This window comes from Notothenia rossii, assembly GCF_949606895.1.
Source record: "Notothenia rossii genome assembly, contig: scaffold_64, whole genome shotgun sequence".
NCBI lineage: Eukaryota > Metazoa > Chordata > Actinopteri > Perciformes > Nototheniidae > Notothenia > Notothenia rossii.
The window spans coordinates 129,352-145,120 of record NW_027639736.1 but is presented as its reverse complement, the minus strand read 5'-3'; the positions used below and the strand labels follow the sequence as shown (position 1 = coordinate 145,120).

General features: G+C 48.1%; 1 protein-coding gene across 12 annotated transcripts in view; it reads left to right on the top strand.

Moving 5' to 3' along the window:
* Positions 1 to 15,769, top strand: part of ubr2 (ubiquitin protein ligase E3 component n-recognin 2) — a 73,013-nt gene that overhangs the window by 10,411 nt on the left and 46,833 nt on the right. For all 12 annotated transcript variants that reach the window (XR_013804640.1, XR_013804641.1, XR_013804642.1 and 9 more), the window contains exons 6-13: positions 4,621 to 4,759; positions 5,048 to 5,110; positions 6,323 to 6,443; positions 8,327 to 8,434; positions 8,543 to 8,631; positions 8,709 to 8,807; positions 8,945 to 9,108; positions 9,213 to 9,312. Coding sequence is in view for 1 of the 12 variants with exons in the window: in XM_079695708.1 (XP_079551834.1) it covers positions 4,621 to 4,759; positions 5,048 to 5,110; positions 6,323 to 6,443; positions 8,327 to 8,434; positions 8,543 to 8,631; positions 8,709 to 8,807; positions 8,945 to 9,108; positions 9,213 to 9,312 (883 nt within the window). In the remaining 11 variants the exon portion in view is untranslated. The remainder of the gene's footprint in view (positions 1 to 4,620; positions 4,760 to 5,047; positions 5,111 to 6,322; positions 6,444 to 8,326; positions 8,435 to 8,542; positions 8,632 to 8,708; positions 8,808 to 8,944; positions 9,109 to 9,212; positions 9,313 to 15,769) is intronic.

The following is a 15,769-nucleotide window of genomic DNA, read 5'->3' as shown; positions in this document are numbered from 1 at the left end:
TATATTAGATCACTTTATTCTATAGTAGATCACTTTATTCGTATTCTATTAGTAGATCACATTATTCCATAGTAGATCACATTATTATATTCTATATTAGATTACTTTATTCTATAGTAGATCACTTTATTATATTCTATAGTAGATCACTTTATTCTATAGTAGATCACTTTATTCTATTCTATAGTAGATCACATTATTCCATAGTAGATCACATTATTATATTCTATAGTAGGTCACTTTATTCTATAGTAGATCTCTTTATTCTATAGTAGATCTCTTTATTCTATAGTAGATCTCTTTATTCTATAGTAGATCACTTTATTCTATAGTAGATATCTTTATGATATAGTAGATCACTTTATTCTACAGTAGATCTCTTTATTCTATAGTAGATATCTTTATGATATAGTAGATCACTTTATTCTACAGTAGATCTCTTTATTCTATAGTAGATATCTTTATGATATAGTAGATCACTTTATTCTATAGTAGATATCTTTATGATATAGTAGATCACTTTATTCTATAGTAGATCACTTTATTCTATAGTAGATATCTTTATTCTATAGTAGATCACTTTATTCTACAGTAGATCTCTTTATTCTATAGTAGACCACTTTATTATATAGTATATCACTTTATTCTATTCTATAGTAGATCACTTTATTCTATAGTAGATCACTTTATTCTATAGTAGATCACTTTATTCTATATTAGATCTCTTTATTCTATAGTTGATCACTTTATTATATAGTATATCTCTTTATTCTATTCTATAGTAGATCACTTTATTCTATAGTAGATCACTTTATTCTATAGTAGATCACTTTATTCTATATTAGATCTCTTTATTATATAGTAGATCACTTTATTCTATAGTAGATCACATTATTCTATAGTAGATCTCTTTATTCTATAGTAGATCACATTATTCTATAGTAGATCTCTTTATTCTATAGTAGATCACATTATTCTATAGTAGATCACTTTATTCTACAGTATATCTCTTTATTCTATAGTAAACCACTTTATTCTATAGTAGATCACTTTATTCTATACTATAGTAGATCACTTTATTCTATAGTAGATCACTTTATTCTATACTATAGTATATCACTTTATTCTATAGGAGATCACTTTATTCTATAGGAGATCTCTTTATTCTATAGTAGATCTCTTTATTCTATAGTAGGTATCTTTATTCTATAGTTGATCTCTTTATTCTATTCTATAGTAGATCTCTTTATTCTATAGTAGATCTCTTTATTCTATAGTAGATCACTTTATTCTACAGTATATCTCTTTATTCTATAGTAGATCTCTTTATTCTATAGTAGGTATCTTTATTCTATAGTTGATCTCTTTATTCTATTCTATAGTAGATCACTTTATTCTATAGTAGATCTCTTTATTCTATAGTAGATCACTTTATTCTACAGTATATCTCTTTATTCTACAGTATATCTCTTTATTCTATAGTAAACCACTTTATACTATAGTAGATCACTTTATTCTATACTATAGTATATCACTTTATTCTATACTATAGTAGATCACTTTATTCTATAGTAGACCTCTTTATTCTATAGTTGATCTCTTTATTCTATTCTATAGTAGATCTCTTTATTCTATAGTAGATCTCTTTGTTCTATAGTTGATCTCTTTATTCTATTCTATAGTAGATCTCTTTATTCTATAGTAGATCTCTTTGTTCTATAGTTGATCTCTTTATTCTATTCTATAGTAGATCTCTTTATTCTATAGTAGACCACTTTATTCTATAGTAGATCTCTTTATTCTATAGTAGATCTCTTTATTCTATAGTTGATCTCTTTATTCTATTCTATAGTAGATCTCTTTATTCTATAGTAGACCACTTTATTCTATAGTAGATCTCTTTATTCTATAGTAGATCACATTATTCAGGACCCCTGTCTCCCTTCTCCCTGCTGACCTGTCTGTCTCTCACCTGTCTGTCTCTCAGGACCCTGTCTCCATGCTCCCTGCTGACCTGTCTGTCTCTCACCTGTCTGTCTCTCAGGACCCTGTCTCCCTGCTGACCTGTCTGTCTCTCACCTGTCTGTCTCTCAGGACCCTGTCTCCATGCTCCCTGCTGACCTGTCTGTCTCTCACCTGTCTGTCTCTCAGGACCCTGTCTCCATGCTCCCCTGCTGACCTGTCTGTCTCTCACCTGTCTGTCTCTCAGGACCCTGTCTCCCTGCCTCCTGCCTGACCTGTCTGTCTCTCACCTGTCTGTCTCTCAGGACCCTATCTCCCTGCTGACCTCTCTGTCTCTCACCTGTCTGTCTCTCAAGACCCTGTCTCTCAGGACCCTGTCTCCCTGCTGACCTGTCTGTCTCTCACCTGTCTGTCTCTCAGGACCCTGTCTCACTGCTGACCTGTCTGTCTCTCACCTGTCTGTCTCTCAGGACCCCTGTCTCCATGCTGACCTGTCTGTCTCTCACCTTGTCTGTCTCTCAGGACCCTGTCCTCCATGCTCCCTGCTGACCTGTCTGTCTCTCACCTGTCGGTCTCTCAGGACCTGTCTCCATGCTGACCTGTCTGTCTTCACCTGTCTGTCTCTCAGACCCTGTCTCCATGCTGACTCTGTCTGTCTCTCACCTGTCTGTCTCTCAGGACCATGTCTCCATGCTGACATGTCTGTCTCTCACCTGTCTGTCTCTCAGGACCCTGTCTCCCTGCTGATCTGTCTGTCTCTCACCTGTCTGTCTCTCAGGACCCTATCTCCCTGCTGACCTGTCTGTCTCTCACCTGTATGTCTCTCAGGACCCTGTCTCCATGCTGACCTGTCTGTCTCTCAGGACCCTGTCCTCCCTGCTGTCTGCCTCTCACCTGTCTGTCTCTGCAGGACCCTGTCTCCATGCTGACCTGTCCGTCTCTCAGGACCCTGTCTCCATGCTCCCTGCTGACCTGTCTGTCTCTCACTTGTCTGTCTCTCAGGACCCTGTCTCCCTGCTGACCTGTCTGTCTCTCACCTGTCTGTCTCTCAGGACCCTGTCTCCATGCTCCCTGCTGACCTCTCTGTCTCTCACCTGTCTGTCTCTCAGGACCCTGTCTCCCTGCTCCCTGCTGACCTGTCTGTCTCTCACCTGTCTGTCTCTCAGGACCCTGTCTCCCATGCTCCCTGCTGACCTGTCCTGTCGCTCACCTGTCCTGTCTCTCAGGACCCTGTCTCCCTGCTGACCTGTCTGTCGCTCACCTGTCTGTCTCTCAGGACCCTGTCTCCATGCTCCCTGCTGACCTGTCTGTCTCTCACCTGTCTGTCTCTCAGGACCCTGTCTCCCTGCTGATCTGTCTGTCTCTCACCTGTCTGTCTCTCAGGACCCTATCTCCCTGCTGACCTGTCTGTCTCTCACCTGTATGTCTCTCAGGACCCTGTCTCCATGCTCCCTGCTGACCTCTCTGTCTCTCACCTGTCTGTCTCTCAGGACCCTGTCTCTCAGGACCCTGTCTCCCTGCTGACCTGTCTGTCTCTCACCCTGTCTGTCTCTCAGGACCCTGTCTCCCTGCTGACCTGTCTGTCGCTCACCTGTCTGTCTCTCAGGACCCTGTCCTCCATGCTCCCTGCTGACCTGTCTGTCTCTCACCTGTCTGTCTCTCAGGACCCTGTCTCCCTGCTGACCTGTCTGTCTCTCATGACCCTGTCCTCCCTGCTGACCTGTCTGTCTCTCACCTGTCTGTCTCTCAGGACCCTGTCTCCATGCTGACCTGTCTGTCTCTCAGGACCCTGTCTCCATGCTCCCTGCTGACCTGTCTGTCTCTCACCTGTCTGTCTCTCAGGACTCTGTCTCCATGCTCCCTGCTGACCTGTCCTGTCTCTCACCTGTCTGTCTCTCAGGGACCCTTTCTCCATGCTCCCTGCTGACCTGTCTGTCTCTCACCTGTCTGTCTCTCAGGACCCTTTCTCCATGCTCCCTGCTGACCTGTCTGTCTCTCACCTGTCTGTCTCTCTAGGACCCTTTCTCCATGCTCCCTGCTGACCTGGTCTGTCTCTCACCTGTCTGTCTCTCAGGACCCTGTCTCCCTGCTCCCTGCTGACCTGGTCTCCAGGTGTGTGTGTCTGTTCTCGGTGCTGCGAGTATTCTGTGGAGATGCTGACCTGGGATCAGGAGGAGACGCTGCCTGCAGGCCTGGAGCCCCCGTAATACACACACACACACACACACACACACACACACACACACACACACACACACACACACACACACACACACACACACACACACACACACACACACACACACCACACACACACACACACACACACACACATACACACACACACACACACACACACACACACACACACACACACACACACACACACACACACACACACACACACACACACACACACACACACACACACAGACACACACACACACACACACACACACACACACACACACACACAGACACACACACACACACACACACACACACACACACACACACACACACACACACACACAGACACACACACACACACACACACACACTCACACACACTTACACACACACACACACACTCACGTTCACTCTGTGTGTGTGTGTGTGTGTGTGTGTGTGTGTGTGTGCGTGCGTGCGTGCGTGCAGGGAGTGGGCAGACACGTACCTGTGCATGCTGTTTAATGACGAGGTGCACACCTACGAGCAGGTGATCTACACTCTGCAGAAAGCTGTGAGCTGCAGCCAGAAGGAGGCAGTGAGCTTCGCCACGACCGTGGACCGAGACGTCAGTCACTTCATCGTTATCATCATTATTATCACATGACATCATATATCATACTGTACACAGCAGTGTGTGTGTGTGTGTGTGTGTGTGTGTGTGTGTGTGTGTGTGTGTGTGTGTGTGTGTGTGTGTGTGTGTGTGTGTGTGTGTGTGTGTGTGTGTGTGTGTGTGTGTGTGTGTGTGTGTGTGTGTGTGTGTGTGTGTGTGTGTGTGTGTGTGTGTGTGTGTGTGTGTGTGTGTGTGTGTGTGTGTGTGTGTGTGTGTGTGTGTGTGTGTGTGTGTGTGTTGCAGGGCAGGAAGTCGGTGCGATTCGGAGATTTCCAGTTCTGTGACCAGGCCAAGTCTGTGATCGTGGTGAGTGTGTGAGTGTGTGAGTGAGTGTGTGTGTGAGTGAGTGTGTGTGTGTGGGTGCGTTTCACTTCTCTTATGTTTCATTTCCTCGCTCCTCGGTCTCTGTATCACCGGAAGTTGATTTGTCTGAGCCATCTTGAGTAGCGTCCCAATGGCCTTATTTGTGCCGGAGGATCGAGGATCGATAACCAAGTTCCCATCAGCAGAAACACGTGGGTTTGCTATCCTGGCTCCAAAATGGTGGAATGAGCTCCCCATTGAAATCAGGACAGCAGAAAGCTTACACATCTTCTTCAGACTGAAAACTCATCTCTTTGGACTCCACTTCCAGAGATAGAGTTACTAACAAAGCACTTATATACTAATAAAGGGCTGGCTTATCTAAAGCCAGTTGAGTAGCACTTGAAATGTTTGGCTCTATGAAACCTGATGAACTTATATGATTCTGTTTTCTTCAAGTTTGTATCTTGTTGGTTGAACGCACTTATTGTAAGTCTCTCTGGATAAAAGCCTCAGCTAAATGTAATGTAATAATCGAGGAACCACCAGACCATCCTCCGTTAAATCCTCAGACACTCGCCCCGCCCCCTTACTGTGTATCGCTCACTGATTGGACGATGCAGCGCTGGCACTGATCTGGCTGCTGTCAGGCGATCAGCTGTGCGGCGTCATCACAAACGGACGTCGCTTCACGTGACGCTCCGGAGGAAAGGACGTCCCATTGCTCTGAAAACTGTTTCCCTGCTTCTCGTGGTTTCCTCTCTCCATGCTTCCCTGGAGGGAGGGACTACACGCAGGGAAACGACGCAAGTGAGGGACGCAAGGAATCCATTTAATCGAAGTGAGACGCACCCTGTGAGTGAGTGTGAGTGAGTCACCCCTCTCCCACCCCCTCTCTCTCACCCCTCTCTCTCACCCCTCTCTCTCACCCCCTCTCTCTCACCCCTCTCTCTCACCCCTCTCTCTCACCCCCTCTCTCTCACCCCTCTCTCTCACCCCCTCTCTCTCCCCCCTCTCTCTCACCCCCCTCTCTCACCCCCTCTCTCTCACCCTCCTCTCTCACCCCTCTCTCACCCCACTCTCTCACCCCCCTCTCTCACCCCCTCTCTCTAACCCCTCTCTCTCACCCCTCTCTCACCCCCCTCTCTCACCCCTCTCTCTCACCCCTCTCTCTCACCCACTCTCTCACCCCTCTCTAACCCCTCTCTCCCCCAGAGGAACACCAGCAGGCAGTCTAAGCCTCTCAGAGTGCAGGTGATGCACTCTTCAGTCGTGGCTCATCAGTGCTTCGCCCTCCGAGCACTCAGTTGGATGGGAAACATCATCCAGTACTCAGGTGAGACTACATTACCCACAGTGCTTCACTCTGTAAGACTACCTTACCCACAGTGCTTCACTCTGTGAGACTACCTTACCCACAGTGCTTCATTCTGTGAGACTACATTACCCACAGTGCTTCACTCTGTGAGACTACCTTACCCACAGTGCTTCACTCTGTGAGACTACCTTACCCACAGTGCTTCACTCTGTGAGACTACCTTACCCACAGTGCTTCACTCTGTGAGACTACCTTACCCACAGTGCTTCACTCTGTGAGACGACCTTCCCACAGTGCTTCATTCTGTGAGACTACAGTACCCACAGTGCTTTGCTCTGAGACTACCTTACCCACAGTGCTTCATTCTGTGAGACTACCTTACCCACAGTGCTTCACTCTGTGAGACTACCTTACCCACAGTGCCTCGCTCTGTGAGACTACATTACCCACAGTGCTTCACTCTGTGAGACTACCTTACCCACAGTGCTTTGCTCTGTGAGACTACCTTACCCACAGTGCTTCATTCTGTGAGACTACCTTACCCACAGTGCTTCATTCTGTGAGACTACCTTACCCACAGTGCTTCACTCTGTGAGACTACCTTACCCACAGTGCCTCGCTCTGTGAGACTACCTTACCCACAGTGCTTTGCTCTGTGAGACTACCTTACCCACAGTGCTTCATTCTGTGAGACTACCTTACCCACAGTGCTTCACTCTGTGAGACTACCTTACCCACAGTGCCTCGCTCTGTGAGACTACCTTACCCACAGTGCCTCGCTCTGTGAGACTACATTACCCACAGTGCTTCACTCTGTGAGACTACCTTACCCACAGTGCCTCGCTCTGTGAGACTACCTTACCCACAGTGCCTCGCTCTGTGAGACTACATTACCCACAGTGCTTCACTCTGTGAGACTACCTTACCCACAGTGCTTCACTCTGTAAGACTACCTTACCCACAGTGCTTCACTCTGTGAGACTACCTTACCCACAGTGCTTCACTCTGTGAGACTACCTTACCCACAGTGCTTCGCTCTGTGAGACTACCTTACCCACAGTGCTTCACTCTGTGAGACGACCTTACCCACAGTGCTTCACTCTGTGAGACTACCTTACCCACAGTGCTTCACTCTGTGAGACTACCTTACCCACAGTGCTTCACTCTGTAAGACTACCTTACCCACAGTGCTTCACTCTGTGAGACTACCTTACCCACAGTGCTTCACTCTGTGAGACTACCTTACCCACAGTGCTTCGCTCTGTGAGACTACCTTACCCACAGTGCTTCACTCTGTGAGACTACCTTCCCACAGTGCTTCATTCTGTGAGACTACAGTACCCACAGTGCTTTGCTCTGTGAGACTACCTTACCCACAGTGCCTCGCTCTGTGAGACTACCTTACCCACAGTGCTTCACTCTGTGAGACTACCTTACCCACAGTGCTTCGCTCTGTGAGACTACCTTCCCACAGTGCTTCATTCTGTGAGACTACAGTACCCACAGTGCTTTGCTCTGTGAGACTACCTTACCCACAGTGCCTCGCTCTGTGAGACTACCTTACCCACAGTGCTTCATTCTGTGAGACTACATTACCCACAGTGCCTCGCTCTGTGAGACTACCTTACCCACAGTGCTTCATTCTGTGAGACTACATTACCCACAGTGCTTTGCTCTGTGAGACTACAGTGTGTGTGTGTGTGTGTGTGTGTGTGTGTGTGTGTGTGTGTGTGTGTGTGTGTGTGTGTGTGTGTGTGTGTGTGTGTGTGTGTGTGTGTGTGTGTGTGTGTGTGTGTGTGTGTGTGTGTGTGTGTGTGTGTGTGTGTGTGTGTGTGTGTGTGTGTGTGTGTGTGTGTGTGTGTGTGTGTGTGTGTGTGTGTGTGTGTGTGTGTGTGTCGCAGACGGTCTCAGGAGGACTCTGTGTCAGGTGTGTCTCCAGAAGCTTCCGGAGGGACAGTTTTCCTCTCTGGTGGACAAACTGATGCTCAACGACTCCAAAATGTGGAAAGGTGACTGCACACCTTACTTACTCATATATATATATATATATATATATATATATATATATATATATATCCAGTATATAAATATGTATAAATCTGATGTGTGCTCTGCAGGAGCAAGGAACGTTTACCACCAGCTGCTGATGAACAGCCTCCTCATGGACCTGAAGTACAAGAAGGTCTTTGCCATCCAGTTCGCCAAGGTACTCCCCATCAATATATACCGTACACACACATATAATACATATATATAATCACCATGTTATCGCCCTTCTCTCAGAACTACAGACGGCTGCAGACAGACTTCATGGAGGACGACCACGAGCGGGTGGTGTCAGTGACGTCTCTGTCAGTGCAGCTGTTCACTGTGCCCACCATGGTGAGGAGCACACACACACACACACACACACACACACACACACACACACACACACACACACACACACACACACACACACACCTGTCTGTCACAGCAACATGTCCCACAGTGCGTGTGTGTGTGTGTGTATGTGTCAGGCCCGGATGCTGATGGTGGAGCAGGATCTTATGACCACCATCATCAGGACGTTTGTGGATCACCTGCGTCACCGAGACCTTCAGGGACGCTTCCAGTTCGACCGATACACGGCGCAACAGGCCTTCAAGTTCGGACGCGTGCAGAGTCTCATCGGAGACCTCAAGTGAGGAACACATACACATCTGCTTTATCTGTTACATACCTGCTATACACCGGTTACCACTCATTTCTATACCAGTTATACACCTGTAATACGTGTATGTGCAGGTACGTGCTGATCAGCCGGCCCTCTGAATGGAGCGATCAGCTGCGACTGAAGTTTCTCGAAGGTCTCGATGCTTTTCTGGAGTTGCTCAAGTGTATGCAGGTAACTCACCTGGAGACAGGTAACTCATCTGGAGACGAGTATCTCACCTGGAGATAGGTAGCTCACCTTTAGACAGGTAGCTCACCTTTAGACAAGTAGCTCACCTTTAGACAAGTAGCTCACCTTTAGACAGGTAGCTCACCTTTAGACAGGTAGCTCACCTGGAGACAGTTAGCTCACCTTTAGACAGGTAGCTCACCTGGAGACAGTTAGCTCACCTTTAGACAGGTAGCTCACCTGGAGACAGTTAGCTCACCTTTAGACAGGTAGCTCACCTTTAGACAGGTAGCTCACCTTTAGACAGGTAACTCACCTTTAGACAGGTAGCTCACCTTTAGACAGGTAGCTCAACTTTAGACAGGTAGCTCACCTTTAGACAGGTAGCTCACCTTTAGACAGGTAACTCACCCTTAGACAGGTAACTCACCTGGAGACAGGTAACTCACCTTTAGACAGGTTGCTCACCTGGAGACAGGTAACTCACCCTTAGACAGGTAACTCACCTGGAGACAAGTAACTCACCTTTAGACAGGTAGCTCACCTTTAGACAGGTAACTCACCCTTAGACAGGTAACTCACCTGGAGACAGGTAACTCACCTGGAGACAGGTAGCTCACCTTTAGACAGGTAACTCACCTTTAGACAGGTAACTCAACTGGAGACAGGTAACTCACCTTTAGACAGGTTGCTCACCTGGAGACAGCTAACTCACCTGGAGACAGGTAGCTCACCTTTAGACAGGTAGCTCACCTTTAGACAGGCTACTCACCTTTAGACAGGTAGCTCACCTTTAGACAGGTAGCTCACCTGGAGACAGTTAGCTCACCTTTAGACAGGTAGCTCACCTGGAGACAGTTAGCTCACCTTTAGACAGGTAACTCACCTTTAGACAGGTTACTCACCTTTAGACAGGTAACTCACCTGGAGACAGGTAGCTCACCTTTAGACAGGTAGCTCACCTTTAGACAGGCTACTCACCTTTAGACAGGTAGCTCACCTTTAGACAGGTAGCTCACCTGGAGACAGTTAGCTCACCTTTAGACAGGTAACTCACCTGGAAACAGGTAGCTCACCTGGAGACAGGTAACTCACCTGGAGACAGGTAACTCACCTTTAGAAAGGTAGCTCACCTTTAGACAGGCTACTCACCTTTAGAAAGGTAGCTCACCTTTAGACAGGTAACTCACCTGGAGACAGGTAACTCGCCTTTAGACAGGTTGCTCACCTGGAGACAGCTAACTCACCTGGAGACAGGTAGCTCACCTTTAGACAGGTTACTCACCTAGAGACAGGTAACTCACCTTTAGACAGGTTGCTCACCTGCAGACAGGTAGCTCACCTTTAGACAGGTTACTCACCTTTAGACAGGTAGCTCACCTTTAGACAGGTAACTCACCCTTAGACAGGTAGCTCAACTGGAGACAGGTAGCTCACCTTTAGACAGGTAACTCACCTTTAGACAGGTAGCTCACCTTTAGACAGGTAACTCACCTGGAGACAAGTAACTCACCTTTAGACAGGTAGCTCACCTTTAGACAGGTAACTCACCCTTAGACAGGTAACTCACCTGGAGACAGGTAACTCACCTTTAGACAGGTTGCTCACCTGGAGACAGCTAACTCACCTGGAGACAGGTAGCTAACCTTTAGACAGGTTACTCACCTTTAGACAGGTAACTCACCTGGAGACAGGTAGCTCACCTTTAGACGGGTAACTCACCTTTAGACAGGTTACTCACCTTTAGACAGGTTACTCACCTTTAGACAAGTAGCTCACCTTTAGACAGGTAACTCACCCTTAGACAGGTAACTCACCTGGAGACAGGTAACTCACCTTTAGACAGGTAGCTCACCTTTAGACAGGTAACTCATCTGGAGACAGGTAACTCACCTTTAGACAGGTTGCTCACCTGGAGACAGGTAACTCACCTTTAGACAGGTTGCTCACCTGGAGACAGCTAACTCACCTGGAGACAGGTAGCTCACCTTTAGACAGGTTACTCACCTTTAGACAGGTAGCTCACCTTTAGACAGGTAGCTCACCTTTAGACAGGTAACTCACCCTTAGACAGGTAACTCACCTGGAGACAGGTAACTCACCTTTAGACAGGTTGCTCACCTGGAGACAGCTAACTCACCCGGAGACAGGTAGCTCACCTTTAGACAGGTTACTCACCTTTAGACAGGTAACTCACCTGGAGACAGGTAGCTCACCTTTAGACGGGTAACTCACCTTTAGACAGGTTGCTCACCTGGAGACAGGTAGCTCACCTTTAGACAGGTAACTCACCTTTAGACGGGTAGCTCACCTGGAGACAGGTAGCTCACCTGGAGACAGGTAGCTCACCTTTAGACGGGTAACTCACCTTTAGACAGGTAACTCAGCTTTAGACAGGTAACTCACCCTTAGTAAGGTAACTCACCTGGAGACAGGTAGCTCACCTCTAGACAGGTAACTCACCTTTAGACAGGTAGCTCACCTTTAGACAGGTAACTCACCTGGAGACAGGTAACTCACCTTTAGACAGGTTGCTCACCTTTAGACAGGTTGCTCACCTTTAGACAGGTTGCTCACCTGGAGACAGGTAGCTCACCTTTAGACAGGTAACTCACCCTTAGACAGGTAACTCACCTGGAGACAGGTAACTCATCTTTAGACAGGTTGCTCACCTGGAGACAGCTAACTCACCTGGAGACAGGTAACTCACCTTTAGACAGGTTGCTCACCTGGAGACAGCTAACTCACCTGGAGACAGCTAACTCACCTGGAGACAGGTAGCTCACCTTTAGACAGGTTGCTCACCTTTAGACAGGTAGCTCACCTTTAGACGGGTAACTCACATTTAGACAGGTTGCTCACCTGGAGACAGGTAGCTCACCTGGAGACAGGTAGCTCACCTTTAGACAGGTAACTCACCTTTAGACAGGTAGCTCACCTGGAGACAGGTAGCTCACCTGGAGACAGGTAGCTCACCTTTAGACAGGTAGCTCACCTTTAGAAAGGTAGCTCACCTGGAGACAGGTAGCTCACCTTTAGACGGGTAACTCACCTTTAGACAGGTTGCTCACCTGGAGACAGCTAACTCACCTGGAGACAGGTAACTCACCTGGAGACAGGTAACTCACCTTTAGACAGGTTGCTCACCTGGAGACAGCTAACTCACCTGGAGACAGGTAGCTCCCCTTTAGACAGGTAACTCACATTTAGACAGGTTGCTCACCTGGAGACAGGTAGCTCACCTGGAGACAGGTAGCTCACCTTTAGACAGGTAACTCACCTTTAGACAGGTAGCTCACCTGGAGACAGGTAGCTCACCTGGAGACAGGTAGCTCACCTTTAGACAGGTAGCTCACCTGGAGACAGGTAGCTCACCTTTAGACAGGTAGCTCACCTGGAGACAGGTAGCTCACCTTTAGACAGGTAGCTCACCTGGAGACAGGTAGCTCACCTTTAGACAGGTAGCTCATCTGGAGACAGGTAGCTCGCCTTGAGACAGGTAGCTCACCTTTAGACAGGTTACTCACCTTTAGACAGGTAGCTCACCTTTAGACAGGTAACTCACCTTTAGACAGGTAGCTCACCTGGAGACAGGTAGCTCACCTTTAGACGGGTAACTCACCTTTAGACAGGTTGCTCACCTGGATACAGCTAACTCACCTGGAGACAGGTAACTCACCTGGAGACAGGTAACTCACCTTTAGACAGGTTGCTCACCTGGAGACAGCTAACTCACCTGGAGACAGCTAACTCACCTGGAGACAGGTAGCTCACCTTTAGACAGGTTGCTCACCTTTAGACGGGTAACTCACATTTAGACAGGTTGCTCACCTGGAGACAGGTAGCTCACCTGGAGACAGGTAGCTCACCTTTAGACAGGTAGCTCACCTGGAGACAGGTAGCTCACCTTTAGACAGGTAGCTCACCTGGAGACAGGTAGCTCACCTTTAGACAGGTAGCTCACCTGGAGACAGGTAGCTCGCCTGGAGACAGGTAGCTCACCTTTAGACAGGTTACTCACCTTTAGACAGGTAGCTCACCTTTAGACAGGTTACTCACCTTTAGACAGGTAGCTCGCCTGGAGACAGGTAGCTCACCTTTAGACAGGTAGCTCACCTTTAGACAGGTAGCTCGTCTGGAGACAGGTAGCTCACCTTTAGACAGGTAGCTCGTCTGGAGACAGGTAGCTCACCTTTAGACAGGTAGCTCACCTGGAGACAGGTAGCTCACCTTTAGACAGGTAGCTCACCTGGAGACAGGTAGCTCACCTTTAGACAGGTAGCTCACCTGGAGACAGGTAGCTCGCCTGGAGACAGGTAGCTCACCTTCAGACAGGTTACTCACCTTTAGACAGGTTACTCACCTTTAGACAGGTAGCTTACCTGGAGACAGGTAACTCACCTGGAGACAGGTAACTTACCTGGAGACAGGTAGCTCACCTGGAGACAGGTAGCTCACCTGGAGACAGGTAGCTCACCTTTAGAAAGGTAGCTCACCTTTAGACAGGCTACTCACCTGGAGACAGGTAGCTCACCTTTAGACAGGTTGCTCACCTGGAGACAGGTAGCTCACCTGGAGACAGGTTGCTCACCTTTAGACGGGTAGCTCACCTTTAGACAGGTTGCTCACCTGGAGACAGGTAGCTCACCTTTAGACAGGTTGCTCACCTGGAGACAGGTAGCTCACCTGGAGACAGGTTGCTCACCTTTAGACGGGTAACTCACCTTTAGACAGGTAACTCACCTTTAGACAGGTTGCTCACCTGGAGACAGGTAGCTCACCTGGAGACAGGTTGCTCACCTTTAGACGGGTAGCTCACCTTTAGACAGGTTGCTCACCTGGAGACAGGTAGCTCACCTGGAGACGGGTAGCTCACCTTTAGACGGGTAACTCACCTTTAGACGGGTAACTCACCTTTAGACGGGTAGCTCACCTGGAGACAGGTAGCTCACCTGGAGACAGGTAGCTCACCTTTAGACAGGTATCTCACCTGGAGACAGGTAGCTCGCCTGGAGACAGGTAGCTCACCTTTAGACAGGTAGCTCACCTGGAGACAGGTAGCTCACCTTTAGACAGGTAGCTCACCTTTAGACAGGTAGCTCACCTGGAGACAGGTAGCTCACCTTTAGACAGGTAGCTCACCTGGAGACAGGTAGCTCACCTTTAGACAGGTAGCTCACGTGGAGACAGGTAGCTCACCTGGAGACAGGTTGCTCGCCTGGAGACAGGTAGCTCACCTTTAGACAGGTAGCTCACCTTTAGACAGGTAACTCACCTGGAGACAGGTAGCTCACCTTTAGACAGGTAGCTCACCTGGAGACAGGTAGCTCACCTTTAGACAGGTAACTCACCTGGAGACAGGTAACTCACCTGGAGACAGGTAGCTCACCTGGAGACAGGTAGCTCACCTTTAGACAGGTAGCTCACCTTTAGACAGGTTACTCACCTTTAGACGGGTAGCTCACCTTTAGACGGGTAGCTCACCTGGAGACAGGTAGCTCACCTGGAGACAGGTAACTCACCTTTAGACAGGTAGCTCTGAACAGTCAAATGGCAGCTGAGTGGGGGATTAAGCAGAAATCACAAGACCTCAGGCTTATTTTTGAAACTTAAAGATAAGTTAAAACAAGAGCAACCCCAGCAGGTCAAAATGAAGGAAGTGTAGACTTCAGAACAGATGAAGGTGTTCCTGCAGAGAGACATCTGACCTCAGAACAGATCACAGTCAGGTGAAGGTGTTCCTGCAGAGAGACGTCTGACCTCAGAACAGATCACAGTCAGGTGAAGGTGTTCCTGCAGAGAGACATCTGACCTCAGAACAGATCACAGTCAGGTGAAGGTGTTCCTGCAGAGAGACATCTGACCTCAGAACAGATCACAGTCAGGTGAAGGTGTTCCTGCAGAGAGACATCTGACCTCAGAACAGATCACAGTCAGGTGAAGGTGTTCCTGCAGAGAGACATTTGACCTCAGAACAGATCACAGTCAGGTGAAGGTGTTCCTGCAGAGAGACATTTGACCTCAGAACAGATCACAGTCAGGTGAAGGTGTTCCTGCAGAGAGACATCTGACCTCAGAACAGATCACAGTCAGGTGAAGGTGTTCCTGCAGAGAGACATTTGACCTCAGAACAGATCACAGTCAGGTGAAGGTGTTCCTGCAGAGAGACATCTGACCTCAGAACAGATCACAGTCAGGTGAAGGTGTTCCTGCAGAGAGACGTCTGACCTCAGAACAGATGACAGTCAGGTGAAGGTGTTCCTGCAGAGAGACATCTGACCTCAGAACAGATGACAGTCAGGTGAAGGTGTTCCTGCAGAGAGACATCTGACCTCAGAACAGATCACAGTCAGGTGAAGGTGTTCCTGCAGAGAGACATCTGACCTCAGAACAGATCACAGTCAGGTAAAGGTGTTCCTGCAGAGAGACATCTGACCTCAGAACAGATCACAGTCAGGTG